This window comes from Anomaloglossus baeobatrachus, chromosome 11 (genome assembly GCF_048569485.1).
Source record: "Anomaloglossus baeobatrachus isolate aAnoBae1 chromosome 11, aAnoBae1.hap1, whole genome shotgun sequence".
Lineage (NCBI taxonomy): Eukaryota > Metazoa > Chordata > Amphibia > Anura > Aromobatidae > Anomaloglossus > Anomaloglossus baeobatrachus.
In genome coordinates, this window is record NC_134363.1 from 66,935,474 (window position 1) to 66,950,845 (window position 15,372).

General features: G+C 46.0%; 1 protein-coding gene across 4 annotated transcripts in view; it reads right to left on the reverse strand.

Annotated features, from left to right (window-relative positions):
* GRIN2D (glutamate ionotropic receptor NMDA type subunit 2D) overlaps positions 1-15,372 on the reverse strand; it is a 1,213,579-nt gene that overhangs the window by 449,969 nt on the left and 748,238 nt on the right. For all 4 annotated transcript variants that reach the window (XM_075328780.1, XM_075328779.1, XM_075328778.1 and 1 more), the window contains one exon: positions 3,258-3,372. In XM_075328780.1, coding sequence (XP_075184895.1) covers positions 3,258-3,372 — 115 coding nt within the window. The remainder of the gene's footprint in view (positions 1-3,257; positions 3,373-15,372) is intronic.

Sequence of the window (15,372 nt, forward strand, 5' to 3'; positions counted from 1 at the left end):
TGAGCAAGTGAAATGCATGCTCAATTGGGTTAAGATCTGGTGATTGACTTGGCCATTGCAGAATGTTCCACTTTTTTGCACTCATGAACTCCTGGGTAGCTTTGGCTGTATGCTTGGGGTCATTGTCCATCTGTACTATGAAGTGCCGTCCGATCAACTTTGTGGCATTTGGCTGAATCTGGGCTGAAAGTATATCCCGGTACACTTCAGAATTCATCCGGCTACTCTTGTCTGCTGTTATGTCATCAATAAACACAAGTGACCCAGTGCCATTGAAAGCCATGCATGCCCATGCCATCATGTTGCCTCCACCATGTTTTACAGAGGATGTGGTGTGCCTTAGATCATGTGCCATTCCCTTTCTTCTCCAAACTTTTTTCTTCCCATCATTCTGGTACAGGTTGATCTTTGTCTCATCTGTCCATAGAATACTTTTCCAGAACTGAGCTGGCTTCATGAAGTGTTTTTCAGCAAATTTAACTCTGGCCTGTCTATTTTTGGAATTGATGAATGGTTTGCATCTAGATGTGAACCCTTTGTATTTACTTTCATGGAGTCTGCTCTTTACTGTTGACTTAGAGACAGATACACCTACTTCACTGAGAGTGTTCTGGACTTCAGTTGATGTTGTGAACGGGTTCTTCTTCACCAAAGAAAGTATGCGGCGATCATCCACCACTGTTGTCATCCGTGGACGCCCAGGCCTTTTTGAGTTCCCAAGCTCACCAGTCAATTCCTTTTTTCTCAGAATGTACCCGACTGTTGATTTTGCTACTCCAAGCATGTCTGCTATCTCTCTGATGGATTTTTTCTTTTTTTTCAGCCTCAGGATGTTCTGCTTCACCTCAATTGAGAGTTCCTTAGACTGCATGTTGTCTGGTCACAGCAACAGCTTCCAAATGCAAAACCACACACCTGTAATCAACCCCAGACCTTTTAACTACTTCATTGATTACAGGTTAACGAGGGAGACGCCTTCAGAGTTAATTGCAGCCCTTAGAGTCCCTTGTCCAATTACTTTTGGTCCCTTTAAAAAGAGGAGGCTATGCATTACAGAGCTATGATTCCTAAACCCTTTCTCCGATTTGGATGTGAAAACTCTCATATTGCAGCTGGGAGTGTGCACTTTCAGCCCATATTATATATATAATTGTATTTCTGAACATGTTTTTGTAAACAGCTAAAATAACAAAACTTGTGTCACTGTCCAAATATTTCTGGCCCTGACTGTAGCAGAAGAGATAAGTAACAAAAAACCCACAGCAAAATCATGCAGCTGCCAAACAAGGAAACAAGCGGGAACATGGGGAGCGTATGGTCCTCTCACATAGGGACCTAGCACTTGTATCCAGAGTTGGTACAGTAGAGGTAATTATTCCTAACCTTCCTTCTGCAAAGGGCATGTTATCATTTCCTTGACTACAATATTACACAGCCTCCAGTCTCAATCCAATCTTAATCTCAGCTCACCATGCATTATTAAACATGCCTGAGAGTTGATGGTTCCTAGTTATATGCATGAACTAAGAGCACAAATATCTGTTTACGAAGTATATGCAAAAAACAGAAGGTACACCATGAATAATACCTTTCAGCAGCCCAGTACTTTATGTCTGAAAAATGGGAAAGAACAGTGCTGTAAGACTACATATCAATTTTATGAGTCAATTACAACCTTTCTCATTTAACATGGCTGGTATTGATAGACTGTCCTTGAGAACATTTGGACCTGTGTAATTTACTTGAGTCCGGAACCCTCTGGACAACTAAATTTTCTACAGCTCCTAACACAGATAGAAGTAGAGGAATTTTTCCTTGGTCTATACAAACCCTTTATGATCTTCAAGAGGTTATCAAATATTTTTTTTTACTAAGGACCTAAAAACTAACAGGCAGATAGCTTCTAATTACTTGCCTATCCTACCCGTTCCGGCTCTGAGCAATCACCAACTACTCCCGCTGGCAATTCAGCTACTCCACATCAACAGAGCAACTCTTTTTTTTCTGGGAGCTTGATTGCTGATGTCATACTGATTGAGAACAGCTCCCCGCAGTTAGGCAATGGGGAGCCAGCTGTCAATCAAAAATACATTGGCAATCACACTCCATTTACAGAGAAGAGTGGAAAAGAAGTCATTGCTCTGTCAATGTGACATCAGTGATAGCCACTGGATTGCCAGCAGGTGCAGCTGATACCACTCTGTTCTGGCAGCTATTGGCACCGGATATAAAAGGCAGGTAGATAACAACTATCTGCTTGTTAGTTCTTAGGCCAATAGTATAGAAATAAAATTGTACTACATAAACCCTTTAATTTATAAACTGTGTTAAAGGGATTATACTACTCACAAATTGTTTATTAGATAAGTGATAAATGTATGATCAGTAGTGATCTTGATCCATTTAGTCAGAGGTCTAGTATGTATGAAGTCAGACATGTAGAGAGAAGAGGGGCACTCACCCAGTAAAAGTAAAAAAATGGTCCTTTATTTCATATAAATCACATGAGGCAGAGGGAGGTTGTGGGAAGCGAGGATGATGGCAGCCGTTTCGCGATTATAATAGTGCTTCTATGAGTCCACCAACCCGTAGAACCGCTTTTCTATGCGCGTAACGGCTGCCGTTGTCCTCGTTTTCTGCATCCTCCATCTGCCTCGTGTGATTTATGTGAAATAAGGATCAATTCTTTACCTTTACCAGGTGAGTGCCCCTCTCCTCTCTACATGTCTGACTTCGTACCTACTACTCTGTTTTTGGTTGGCACCCTTGGCTTGTTTGGTCTCAGCCCTCCTTCCCAGTCAATGGCTGTTGCTGATTAAATAGCTCTCCTTGGAGTCAGTGATACTGGACCGTCTGCTGTGCTATTGTTTCAGAGGTCTAGTGTTCCTTGTGTAAATGAGGTAGTATGCATGTATGACTGTTGCTCCAGTCATTGTCTATGGTAGTGTTGGTCAAACATGGACACTGTTCCTATAGAAATATATGAGTAAATGACATGCATGGGAACTAATGCTAAACTGACAGAGAAGACAAGTGTCATTCTTGGAATCGGTGGGGTTCACAGTGGTCGGACCCATATCAATCATAGATGGGATAGGTGACAAATCTTAGGATAATCCCTTTAGTAGTTACAAGAAAATGTGTAGTAAAAAAGAAAGGAACAAAGCAAATTAATTAAAAGGGAATTAAAATAAATACAGATCAGCCATTTTTGCATTAAGTTTTTGTTCAAATCATACAAAACTATGGGCACTTACCACCTCCCAGCTCCTTTCCTTGTTGAGAGCAATCACTACAAGCGAAGGATTGATGAGGTACCCATCTTCGTTAAATGAGAAGTCCTTTCCTCCCCAGGAGATGTTCATGAAATATCTGTTAAGAGAGTATGCCAGTCTGTGTAAATGACAGCAATAAGGTTCTACATGTGGTTTCCTACTCTACAGTCTTTATAGTTGATTAACTAATCTACCAAAAAATCTACACAATTTTCAATTTACATATCTGACTGCCCAAGGTCATAAACTTAATTTCCAATTGATAGATAAACTTATAAAACAAGTGTTTAGAAGTTGAAGTTGTCTTCTTTTCTTCATAATCTTGGGCATAACGTAGTAGAGTTACGGCAAGTCACATAACAGGCAAGGAATACCAAAACAACTTTAAGGAGAACCCGAGACTAGATTCATGTAGCCCAAGCAACGAGCAGCATGAATTAGAGCCGAGTGTATGAATACAGCTACGTGTGTATTCTTCTGATATGTTCTACAGAAAATACTTCAGAGAAAATTAACTTTGAAGATCCGGTCGGGGACCATAGTCATAGATGAGACAAGCGCTGCCAGCTGGAATGTCATAGCAGCGGTGAAGGTGATTGATAGGTGTCTTCCATATAGAGACACTTGTCTACCACCTGCAGTGGCTCTACAGCAGGCTGATTACGGTACCGGACTTGTTTCGTCTCCGGCTGTGGTGCCTGGCTGGATCTTTAAAATACATTTTTCTTCAACATTCAGAGGTCAGACACCTTTTCAGTGTGTATCTTGCTTATAAAGGGAATTTCAGATATATGATGGTCTTGATACCTGAGATGATCTCAGCTAAAGACACCAGTATTATAAATGACACATGTATTGTTGACCTTAGAGATATGAAGGTGCACAATGGGCTGAAGAGTAATTACTGATTCCAATAAATTGACCACCTCAATTACTACATTTACAAGTACATCTAGCCTATGGAAAGAGAGATGGACAGGTCCGAACTACATCCCCATATTATTTATTAGGTAGTGTTATTTAGATACTGTATAATACACAATTGAATTATTAGGGCAATATATTATACACCATAAGATCATGGCGTCCATAGTGTGTAGAGAACATTAAAGCTGCAATTAAAATGTTCAGAAATGAACAGTTCTAGAAACTTTAAATCCCAATTATCGGATTGACTAAGCAGTCATCCATTGAATGAGCAAAACATTTGTTCATTGGATAACATTATATTTTAAGCTTTCTTGAATGTGCTAATTCTGGACAGCGCATCATCCAATATAAACAAGACGTGCTGCTGAGAAACAAGATATTCTATGCACATAGAACAATTGTGTTAATAATTATTTTGCTCCTATGGAGGTTTCTGGTTGGTACATTTTAAAAAGATATTACACAACCTCCAATCGTCTTGCACATCGCCAATTGGAGCTCATTTAAACGGGTTGGCCATTATTAGGAAAACACCTCTTAATTCAACATGTTTCCCTCAGGTAAAACAATAAAGACTATACTCATCCTCCATACCGACAACCATCCAGCGCTGACCGGGATCGCGGTGTCGGGGCCTACGTGGGGTTGTGGTGTCATGCAAGCTACGCATTCAATCAGCGCCATTTTTCTTCTCCCGCCTTTGGAGAAAACAATCAACAGGAAGTAAGCACAGTCGCTGAGTTCACTTCCTGTTGATTAACACATTTGGTCCGATGGTGGGGAGAAGAAAGCTCAGCACTGATTTGTCACCGGGCTCATGTGACATCCTCACCCCACGTGAGCCCCCAGTACAGGGGATCCAGACACCTCTAGAACCACATCTGCCTTGGAGGTGAGTATAGTCTTTTTTATTTTAAATGGGAGAAAACATGTGGAATCAGAAGGGATTATTCTAGTAGTGGCCAATCGTTTTAAGAGCAACAACCAGCCAGAACAAATGCATTCTACGTCAGCCAACAGATGGGTTACCATTGGTGCTTACAGAAATAGAAGTGGACCATTGCATTAAGGCCTAGGATCATTCAGACCTCTAAAATGTGTTTGCCAAAATCTGACAAAATCTCTTTCTAGTAAACTATTAAACAAATCAAGAGCAGAAAAGATACACTCTCATATCAATATGAAGAGGAAATGTGCAGAGAGACGCGTAAAGTGAGATAAGCATAATTACAGAGGTATAAATAAGACAGTATGATATGCATTACCAATACTCTGATCTCCCTTGTGTCTGTCCCAGATAATTGTTTGCACACTGCACGTCCATCTTTCTTCCTGCCACCACATTCACTATCATCATTACCATCAATTTCCCTATCTGTCTGTCTTGTCTACAGCCATCTTGTTAACTTGCTAGGCTTTATGGAAATTGAAACAGACACATTCACTGGTGTTTCGGTTTAATGAATTCAGCTTAGTTTACTGCAACTTTTGTTAGAAGGTTTAATTTATTTGCAAAAATATACTAAACACAAATGAAAATAATGGTTATGGTTCACAATGAAAGCATATAACTAATTAGAGAGAGAAATGTAACATGTTTTAAGAAAATTTTGTAAATTTACCCTGTTTTCACAATTCATTTTCAAGTTTATTAGATAACTAGCTGTAGCACCCGGCGTTGCCCAGGATAGTAACTGTCTCTCTGTTTCTCACCCAGTCTCTGTCTGTCTGTCTCTTTCCCTGCCTGTCTCTCTGTCTCTTTCTCTGTTGTCTCTCTCCCTGTCTGTCTCTTTCCCTGTCTGTCTCTGTCTCTTTCCCTGTCTGTCTGTCTCTTTCCCTCTCTGTCTCTGTCTGTTTCTCTTTCTGTCTCTGTCTCTTTACCTGTCTGTCTCTGTCTGTTTGTCTGTCTCTTTCCCTGTTTCTCTGTCTATTTCCCTGTCTGTCTCTGTCTCTTTCCCTGTCTGTCTCTTTCCCTGTCTGTCTCTGTCTGTTTCTCTTTCTGTCTCTGTCTCTTTATCTGTCTGTCTCTGTCTGTTTCTCTGTCTCTTTCCCTGTTTCTCTGTCTATTTCACAGTCTGTCTCTGTCTCTTTCCCTATCTCTCTGTCTCTTTCCCTCTCTGTCTGTCTCTATCTCTTTCCCTGTCTGTCTCTTTCCCTGTCTGTCTCTATCTCTTTCCCTGTCTGTCTGTCTCTGCCTGTCTCTGCATGTCTGTCTCCTTCCCTGCCTGTCTGTTTTTGTATGTCTCTGCCTGTCTCCGTCTGTTTCTGCCTGTCTCTGCCTGTCTCTGCCTGTTTGTCTCTGTCTGTTTCTGTCCCTGCCTTTCTCTGTCCCCGTCTCTGTCTCTGCTTGTCTCTGCCTATCTCTGTCTGTCTCTGCTTCTCTGTCCCTTTCCCTGCCTGTCTCTTTCCCTGCCTGTCTGTCTCTGTCTGTGTCTGTCTGTGACTGTCTGCCTGTCTCTACTTCTGTCTGTCACTGCCTGTCTGTCTCTGCCTGCCCGTCTGTCTCTTTCCCTGCCTGTCTGTCTCTTTACCCAGCTGTTTGTCTCTTTCCCACCTGTTTGTCTGTTTGTCTTTCTTTATCTCTGTCTTAGGGGTACTTTGCACACTACGACATCGCAAGCCGATGGTAGCGATGCCAAGCGCGATAGTACCCGCTCCCGTCACACATGCGATATCTTGTGATAACTGCCGTAGCGAACATTATTGCTACGGCAGCTTCACATGCACTTACCTGCCCTGCGACATCGCTCTAACCGTCGTACCACCTCCTTCCTAAGGGGGCGGATCGTGCGACGTCACAGTGACGTCACACGGCAGGCGGCCAATAGAAGCAGAGAGGCGGAGATGAGCGGGATGTAAACATCCCGCCCACCTCCATCCTTCCGCATAGCCGGTGTGAGCCGCGGGACGCAGGTAAGGAGATGTTCCTCGCTCCTGCTGCTTCTCACACAGCGATGTGTGCTGCCGCAGGAACGAGGAACAACGTCGTACCTGTCGCTGCCGCGACATTATGGAAATGACCGACACTACACCGATGATACGATTATGATGCTTTTGCGCTCATTAATTGTATCAAAAATGATTTACACACTCCGATGTCGACAGCGACGCCGGATGTGCGTCACTTTCGATTTGACCCCACCGACATCGCAGCTGCAATGTCGTAGTCTGCAAAGTACCTCTTACTGTCTGTCTCTGTCTGCCTCTTTCCCTGGCTGCATTGTGACATGCCAACATTCCATTCAAGGGCGTGGCTGCGCATTCTTCCAAAGTTTGGGGTGCATTGTGGCTCCTCTGACTTTAATGGAGGCCGTTTTTTTTGGCAAATAGCTAAAGTGCAGGGTTAAAATTTCCCCTCAAAACATAGTCTATGACATTCCCTGAGTCAAATGTGGTGTCGGTGAAAAATTTTGTGATTGTACATGCGATGGTGAAAATTCTTTTAGCGGACTTACACACACACATACATACACTCAGCTTTATATATTAGATTAAAAGTTAAACAGTTGAAACTTAACCCCTTCACCTTCAGCCTATAAACACCTTCCTGACCAGGCCATTTTTTTGCAATTGTGACCAAAATCATAACTCTAGAATACTTCAACGGATCCCAGTCATTCTGAGAATGTATTTTCATGACATATTGTACTTCATGATAGTCGTAAATTTAGGCCAATATTTTTTGCGTTTATTTGTGCAAATATTGAACATTTCAAAATGTTCAAACTTTGAAATTTTTATTTCCCACATGTCTACTTTATAGCAGCGCAATTTTTGAAACATATTTTTTTTGTAAGGAAGATAGAAGGGTTCAAAGTTTATCAGCAATTTCTAATTTTTCCAACAAAATTTACAAAACCACTTTTTTTAGGAACCACATCACATTTTCAGTGACTTTGAGAGGCCTAGGTGACAGAAAATACTAAAAGGTGACCCCATTCTAAAAACTGCACACCTCACACTGCTCAAAATCACAACCAAGAAGTTAATTAAACCTTTAGGTGCTTCACAGACACTAAAGCAATGTGGAAGGAAAAAATGGAAATGTAACTTTTTCCCACAAAAATGTTACTTTAGCCATACAATTTTGCATTTTCTCAAGAGCACCATACAATATGTTGTGCAATTTCTCCTGAGTTTGCCAATACCTCACATGTGGTGGAAATCTACAGTTTGGGAACACGGCAGGGCTCGCAAGGGGAGGAGTGCCATTTAAATTTTTGAACACAAAATTAGCTGGAACCATTAGCGGACACCATGTCTCATTTGGAGACCGCCTGAGGTGCCTAAACAATGGAGCTCTCCCACAAATTACCCCATTTTGGAAACTAGACCCCTTAAGAGGTCTAGACATTTAATGAGAACCTTGAACTCCCAGGTGCTTGATACAATTTTAAAACATTGAAAAGTGAAAATAAAAATGTACTTTTTTCGCACAAAATTGTTACTTCAACCACATAGCTTGTTTTTACAAGGGTAACAGGAGAAAAGACACCAAACAATTTATTGTGCAATTTCTCCGGAGTACACTGGTAACTCAAATGTGGTGGAAATCAACTATTTGGGTACACAAAAGGCCTTGGAAGGGAAGGAGTGCTATTTGAATTTTAGAAGGCAAAATTAGAAGGAATTATTAGCAGAGGCCATTTTGTCTTTGGAGACCTCCATATATGCCTAAACAGTGGAACTCCCCCACAGGGGCGTCATTTTTCAAACTAGACCCCTCAAGGAACTTATCTAGTTGTCTTGTGAGCACCTTGAACCTCCAGGTGTTTCACAGAGTTTTATAACATTGAGTCATGAAAATAAAAAAAAATACATTTTTACCACAATATTGTTACTTCAACCAGATAGCTTTTTCATAAGAGTAATAGGAAAAAAATGTAACATACAAATTATTGTGCAATTTCTTCTTAGTATGCTAATACCTCATATGTGGTGGAAATCAACGGTATAGGTGCACAGCAGGGCTCAGAAAGACAGGTACGCAATTTGACAAAATTGGCTGGAATCATTAGCAGATGCCATGTCGCGTTTGAAGAGCCCCTGTTTTGCTTAAACAGAGTTTCCCCACAAGTGACCCCATTTTGAAAACTGCACCCTCAAGGGATTTATCTTGATAGTTGCTAAGCACCAGAAACCCCTAGGTGTTTCACAGAATTTTATAACGTTGATCCATAAAAATGAATACAAAGATTTTCCCCATAAAAATGTTGTTTTTACACCCAAGCTTTCATTTTCACAACGGTCTCAGGACATAATGGACCATATAAGTTTGTTTTGCAATTTCTCCTGAGTACAACAATACCTCATATGTGGTCAAAAACAACTTTTGAGCCACAGTAGAAAGTGAAGAAAGGAAGGAGAGCCATATTTCTTTTTAGATTTAGTTAAAATGTTTTTTGGGTCCATGTCCCATTGGCAAAGCCCCTGAGGTATCTAAACACTGGAACTGCCCCACAAGTGAACCCATTTGGAAAACTAGACCCCTCGAGGAATGTTTATAGATGTTTGGTGAGCACCTGGAACCCCCAGGTGCTTCATGGAATTCTATAACATTGAGCTGTGAAATGAAAAAATACATTGTTAACTTCAAAAATGTGGCTTTAATCCCAAATTTCCAATTTTCACAAGGGAAAAAAAAATAAAAAGGCCCCATAATGCGTTACACAATTTATCCTGAACGTGACAATACCCCCATGAGATCGTACAGTAATGTGTGGCTGCACTAAAGGACTCGGAAAGGAAAGAGTGCAATTTGATTTTTCAATCACAGATTTTTCTAGAATAGTTTGCAGACTCCATTTGCAAAGCACCTAAGTGCCAGAAAAGAAGAAATCCCCTCAAGTGACCAAATTTAGGAAACTATACCCATCTGGGAATTCATCTATGGGTGTAGTGACAATTTAGTCTTTGGAAAACACTCATGGAGTCAAACGCAGTGATTGTTGCAGAATTAGAAATTGCAAATAAATACTTGTTGTGCCCAGTTCATTGTAGTGCCCATACATTGTGCCCAACTCCTGCTTGTAGAAACTTGCACCCTGTACATTTAGGTGGCATCTCCTCACTAAAATAAGGCCAAACATGTGGAAGCTAACTGTGGTTTAGGCACCTTGTAGGGCTCAGAAGAGAGAGAAGCATTTGGATATGGAGCACAGATTTTTGCTAGATTTCTTTTTTGAGGAAGTAGCCATCGCATTTTTCCAGAGCTTTTGTGCTACCATTAACAAGGAAGCCCTACAATATTTCTGTTAACAGATGGTGGACCTGAGTAGAGTTGAGCGCGGTTCGTGGTTTGCGGTTCTCCAGTCCGCGGAGTGATTTTGGGGGGTGTTCTAGTTAGAACTCGAACTCAAGCTTTTTGGTAAAAGTTCGGCAGTTCGAGTTAAGTTCGAGAACAGTTTTATCAGCAAAAGCAGGGCTTTTTACAGCTACAGCCATCGCTGGAAGCCTGCCAGAACCTGGTAACCAAGATAAACATCGGGTATCCAAGAATAGTGCTTTGTTTAGTAACCCGATATTTATCCTAGTTATGTGTGCAGGGAGCCGACACTTCCCCGCTGGGCTCCTCCCCCTCCTGCACTCGACATGTACACACACACACACACACTCACTCTCACACTCACCTGTCCCCAGCCATGCAGTCCCTGGCACTGGTGTCCTCAGCGCACATGGCCCCGCTAGGCTCCACCCACTTTGCACCCCGCCGCCCGCACAAATGGGCCCGCTAGAATCCACCCACTTGCACTCCGCACACATTACCCCGCTTGGCTCCACCCACCTGGCACTGCACACATTACCCTGCTTGGCTCCGCCCACCTGGCACTCCACACACATGGCCCCACTTGGCTCCGCCCACCTGGCACTCCGCACATATGGCCTCGCTTGGCTCCGCCCACCTGGCACTCTGCATACATTACCCCACTTGGCTCCACCCACCTGACACTCTGCACACATTACCCCACTTGGCTCCACCCACCTGGGACTCTGCACTCATTACCCCGCTTGGCTCCGCCCACCTGGCACTCTGCACACATTACCCCGCTTGGCTCCGCCCACCTGGCACTCCACACACATGGCCCTGCTTGGCTCCGCCCACCTGGCACTCCGCACATATGGGCCCGCTTGGCTCCACCCACCTGGCACTCTGCACACATTACCCTGCTTGGCTCCACCCACCTTGCACTCTGCACACATTACCCCGCTTGGCTCCACCCACCTGAGACTCTGCACACATTACCCCGCTTGGCTCCGCCCACCTGACACTCCACACACATGGTCCCGCTTGGCTCCGCCCACCCAGCACTCCGCACATATGGCCCCGCTTGGCTCCGCCCACCTGGCACTCTGCACACATTACCCCGCTTGGCTCTGCCCACCTGGCACTCCACACACATGGACCCGCTTGATCCGCCCACCTGGAACTCCGCACATATGGCCCCACTTGGCTCCACCCACCTGGCACTCTGCACACATTACCCCGCTTGGCTCCACCCACCTGGCACTCTGCACACATTACCCCGCTTGGCTTCACCCAACTGGGACTCTGCACACATTACCCCACTTGGCTCCGCCCACCTGGCACTCCGCTCACATGGCCTCACCTGGTACTCCACACATATGGCCCCGCTTGGCTCCACCCACCTGGCACTCTGCCCACATTACCCCGCTTGGTTCCACCCACCTGGCACTTTGCACACATTACCCCTCTTGGCTTCACCCACCTGGGACTCTGCACATATTACCCCACTTGGCTCCGCCCACCTGACACTCCAACACACATGGCCCCGCTTGGCTTCGCCCACCTGGCACTCTGCACACATTACCCCGCTTGGCTCCAAACACATGGCCCCGCTTGGCTCCGCCCACCTGGCACTCCGCACATATGGCCCCGCTTGGCTCCGCCCACCTGGCACTCTGCACACATTACCCCACTTGGCTCCACCCACCTGGCACTCTTCACACATTACCCCGCTTGGCTCCACCCAACTGGGACTCTGCACACATTACCCCGCTTGGCTCCGCCAACCTGGCACTCCGCACACATGGCTTCACATGGCACTCCGCACATATGGCCCCACTTGGCTCCGCCCACCTGGCACTCTGCACACATTACCCCGCTTGGCTCCACCCACCTGGTACCCTGCACACATTACCCCGCTTGGCTTCACCCACCTGGGACTCTGCACATATTACCCCACTTGGCTCCGCCCACCTGACACGCCAACACTCATGGCCCCGCTTGGCTCCGCCCACCTGGGACTCTGCACACATTACCCCGCTTGGCTCCACCCACCTGGCACTCTGCACACATTACCCCTCTTGGCTTCACCCACCTGGGACTCTGCACATATTACCCCACTTGGCTCCGCCCACCTGACACTCCAACACACATGGCCCCGCTTGGCTCCGCCCACCTGGCACTCTGCACACATTACCCCGCTTGGCTCCACCCACCTCGCACTCCACACATGGCCTTGCTCAGCTTACCTGCGGTGATGAAGTCCTGCCCTCCCGTTCTCAGCGCTGTCACTGTCCTCCATGGCTGCCGCTTGTCAGATTTCCTCCTCTCGCTGCCAACCCGAGACTGTGACTAGCGGTGACGTCACAGGCTCCCACAATACTTGACTGTGAAGGTCATTGAAGTCAGTGACAGCTCTGCTATCAGCAGTGCAGGAGATTGTCACCGCAGGTAATGTACCTGGCTCCTGACAGCAACACTTATGCCCTGCAGTGACCTGGACTGACAATATTGATGTTAGCTCAGGTCACTGCATTGCTCTCCCAGCCAATGGGGAACATCCTGCTCTTCATTGACTGGGACAGTGTGGATCGTCATGGGAACCCCTTGGATTACACCAGACCTGGATTTGTTTTTCTTTCTAATAAATTGATGAAAGAGGGAATGTGTTGAGGAGTGTTTTTTCAAATAAAAATGTGTTTGTCGTCTATTTTTTTTTTATTACTGACTGGGTTGGTGATGTCGGGTATCTGATAGACGCCTGACATCACCAACCCCAGGGCTTGATGCCAGGTGACATTACACATTTGGTATTAACCCCATATATTACCCCGTTTGCCAACGCACCAGGGCAGGAGATGAGCTGGGGCGAAGCACCAGGATTGGCACATCTAATGGATGCGTTACTTCTGGGGCAGCTGCGGCCTGCTATTTTTAGGCTGGGGAGAGTCCAATAACCATGGACCTACCTAGTCTTAGAATATCAGACCCCAGCTGTCCGCTTTACCTTGGCTGGTGATCCAATTTTGGGGGGACCCCCACATGTTATTTTTTTTTAAATTATTTATTTAATTTAAAATAACAGCGTGGGGTGCCCTCAGTTTTGGATTACCAGCCAAGGTGAAGCTGCCAGCTGTGGTCTGCAGGCTGCAGCCGTCTGCTTTACCCTAGCTGGCTACAAAAATAGGGGGAACCCCACGTCATTTTTTTTTTCATTTTTTTGGCTAAATACAAGGCTAAGCACCCCTTAGTGCCACATGAAAGGCACCAAACGGTGCAAAATTACAAAATGCAGGAGAGTGGGACATTATGTGTCTTTCTGCCATTATAATGACAGAAAAGACTGATATGAAGTGTAGAAGCAAAAGAAAATCACCAGAGCGCTCTACGCTGTGAAAAGCAGTAGAAAATGGCACTGGAGTGAACATGTGACTGCCTCATGTAGGTTGAAGCTATGGATCTAAACCGCCCTGGGGGCTCGGCTGCTCTCCGCCGAACCGCTCGGATCTGGGCTCGGGTTGTCGGTGGCTCGAGCCCCTCCGGACCGGGGGTCCCGTCGCTCTGGAAAGGGGGGGGGGGGCTTGGTTGTTTGGTTTGGGGTGGACCGGTTTCACGGCCGGAGCCGCGGTGACCGGTAACAATTTATGACGCATCACATGGGTCGTGGTGAGGTGATGGGCACCACCGCTGCGGTGAGGGTGCGGGGGCTCGTCTGGGATCGGTGGTGGGTCACAGATAGGTGTTGACCCCTCCGTGGGTAGGGGGTTTGTTGGTTCTGGGACCAGGTGGCAGGAGCGGGGGGTTGCAGGACGCAGGGGCTCGCTTGCGGACGGTGCCTGATGGCACTGGTGTACTCACGATTAAACCACACAGAGTCAATGGTAAACCAAGTTCGGTGTAGATCGGTGCCCGCAGCCGGCTGCATGTGTCCCCAGTGAGGTTGGTGATGTCGCCTTTCTCCTGCACCTTTAAATTTGCTATAGTGACTCCTATGCTTCAGCAATGATAGTCCGCTCCCCGGCTTTTGGGTACCGGAGCTGGCCCTTTGGATCTCTGGCCCTTGGCGGTGGCTCTTATCCGGAATCGGTGGGCTGTTGCTGTCTATTGGGACTTTGGGTGGGAATGAACCCCTGAGGTCCAGACCGCAATCAGTAGATTTGTCTGAGCCCGGTTGCTTCTGGGCTAGAACGGGGTCTGAGTACCCTGCCTGGTGCTCCAGTTGACTTGTTAGCTCCCCGGTTCGGGTCCGAAAGGTCACCACCCTCTTCTCGGTCCCTACGGTTCCGCAGTTCAGTCCCTGACCGGATTCCTGCAGACAGCCACCACCGTCTGCCTGCCTGACCGTTCCAAGGGGTCCTAGGCTCCGTCCTAGGCCCCTGACTCTAAGCTCGCCACTTTTGCTCCTCTCACTACTCCTCTCCCCACTCGACTCACTTGTCCTTTCCCTGCCTCAGGCGAGCAGACTCCTCGGAGGGCGTGCCTATCCGCCTGTCTCCGCCCACCTGGTGTGCCTGGCTAGACCTGAGGGAGGTGGTCAGGACTTGTTGGCTGCTGGTGCCTCACTGGGGTGGGGGTGTGTGAGGTGTTGTGTGTTGTTACCTGTGACCCCTGGGGGTCCAGGGCATCACAGATCTTGGGTAAATTTATGTATTTTCCCTCCTTCATTTTTTTTGCAGTACGCAAACAAACGGAAGGCACACGGATGACAAACGGATGACATACGGACCGTATATGGAACAGAAATGGATGCCACATGGATGCATCCGTAAAAAAAAGAACCGTTTTTTTGTGGACCGCAAAAACTGATCAGTCGTGTGAATGAAGCGTTATTCTGGTCTGCCGTTTATAAACAGCAGGCAGAAATAAGTGAATAGCACCCCCCAGCATCAGAAAATCTCTGGGGTTTCAGGGGGTAGCTGAGAC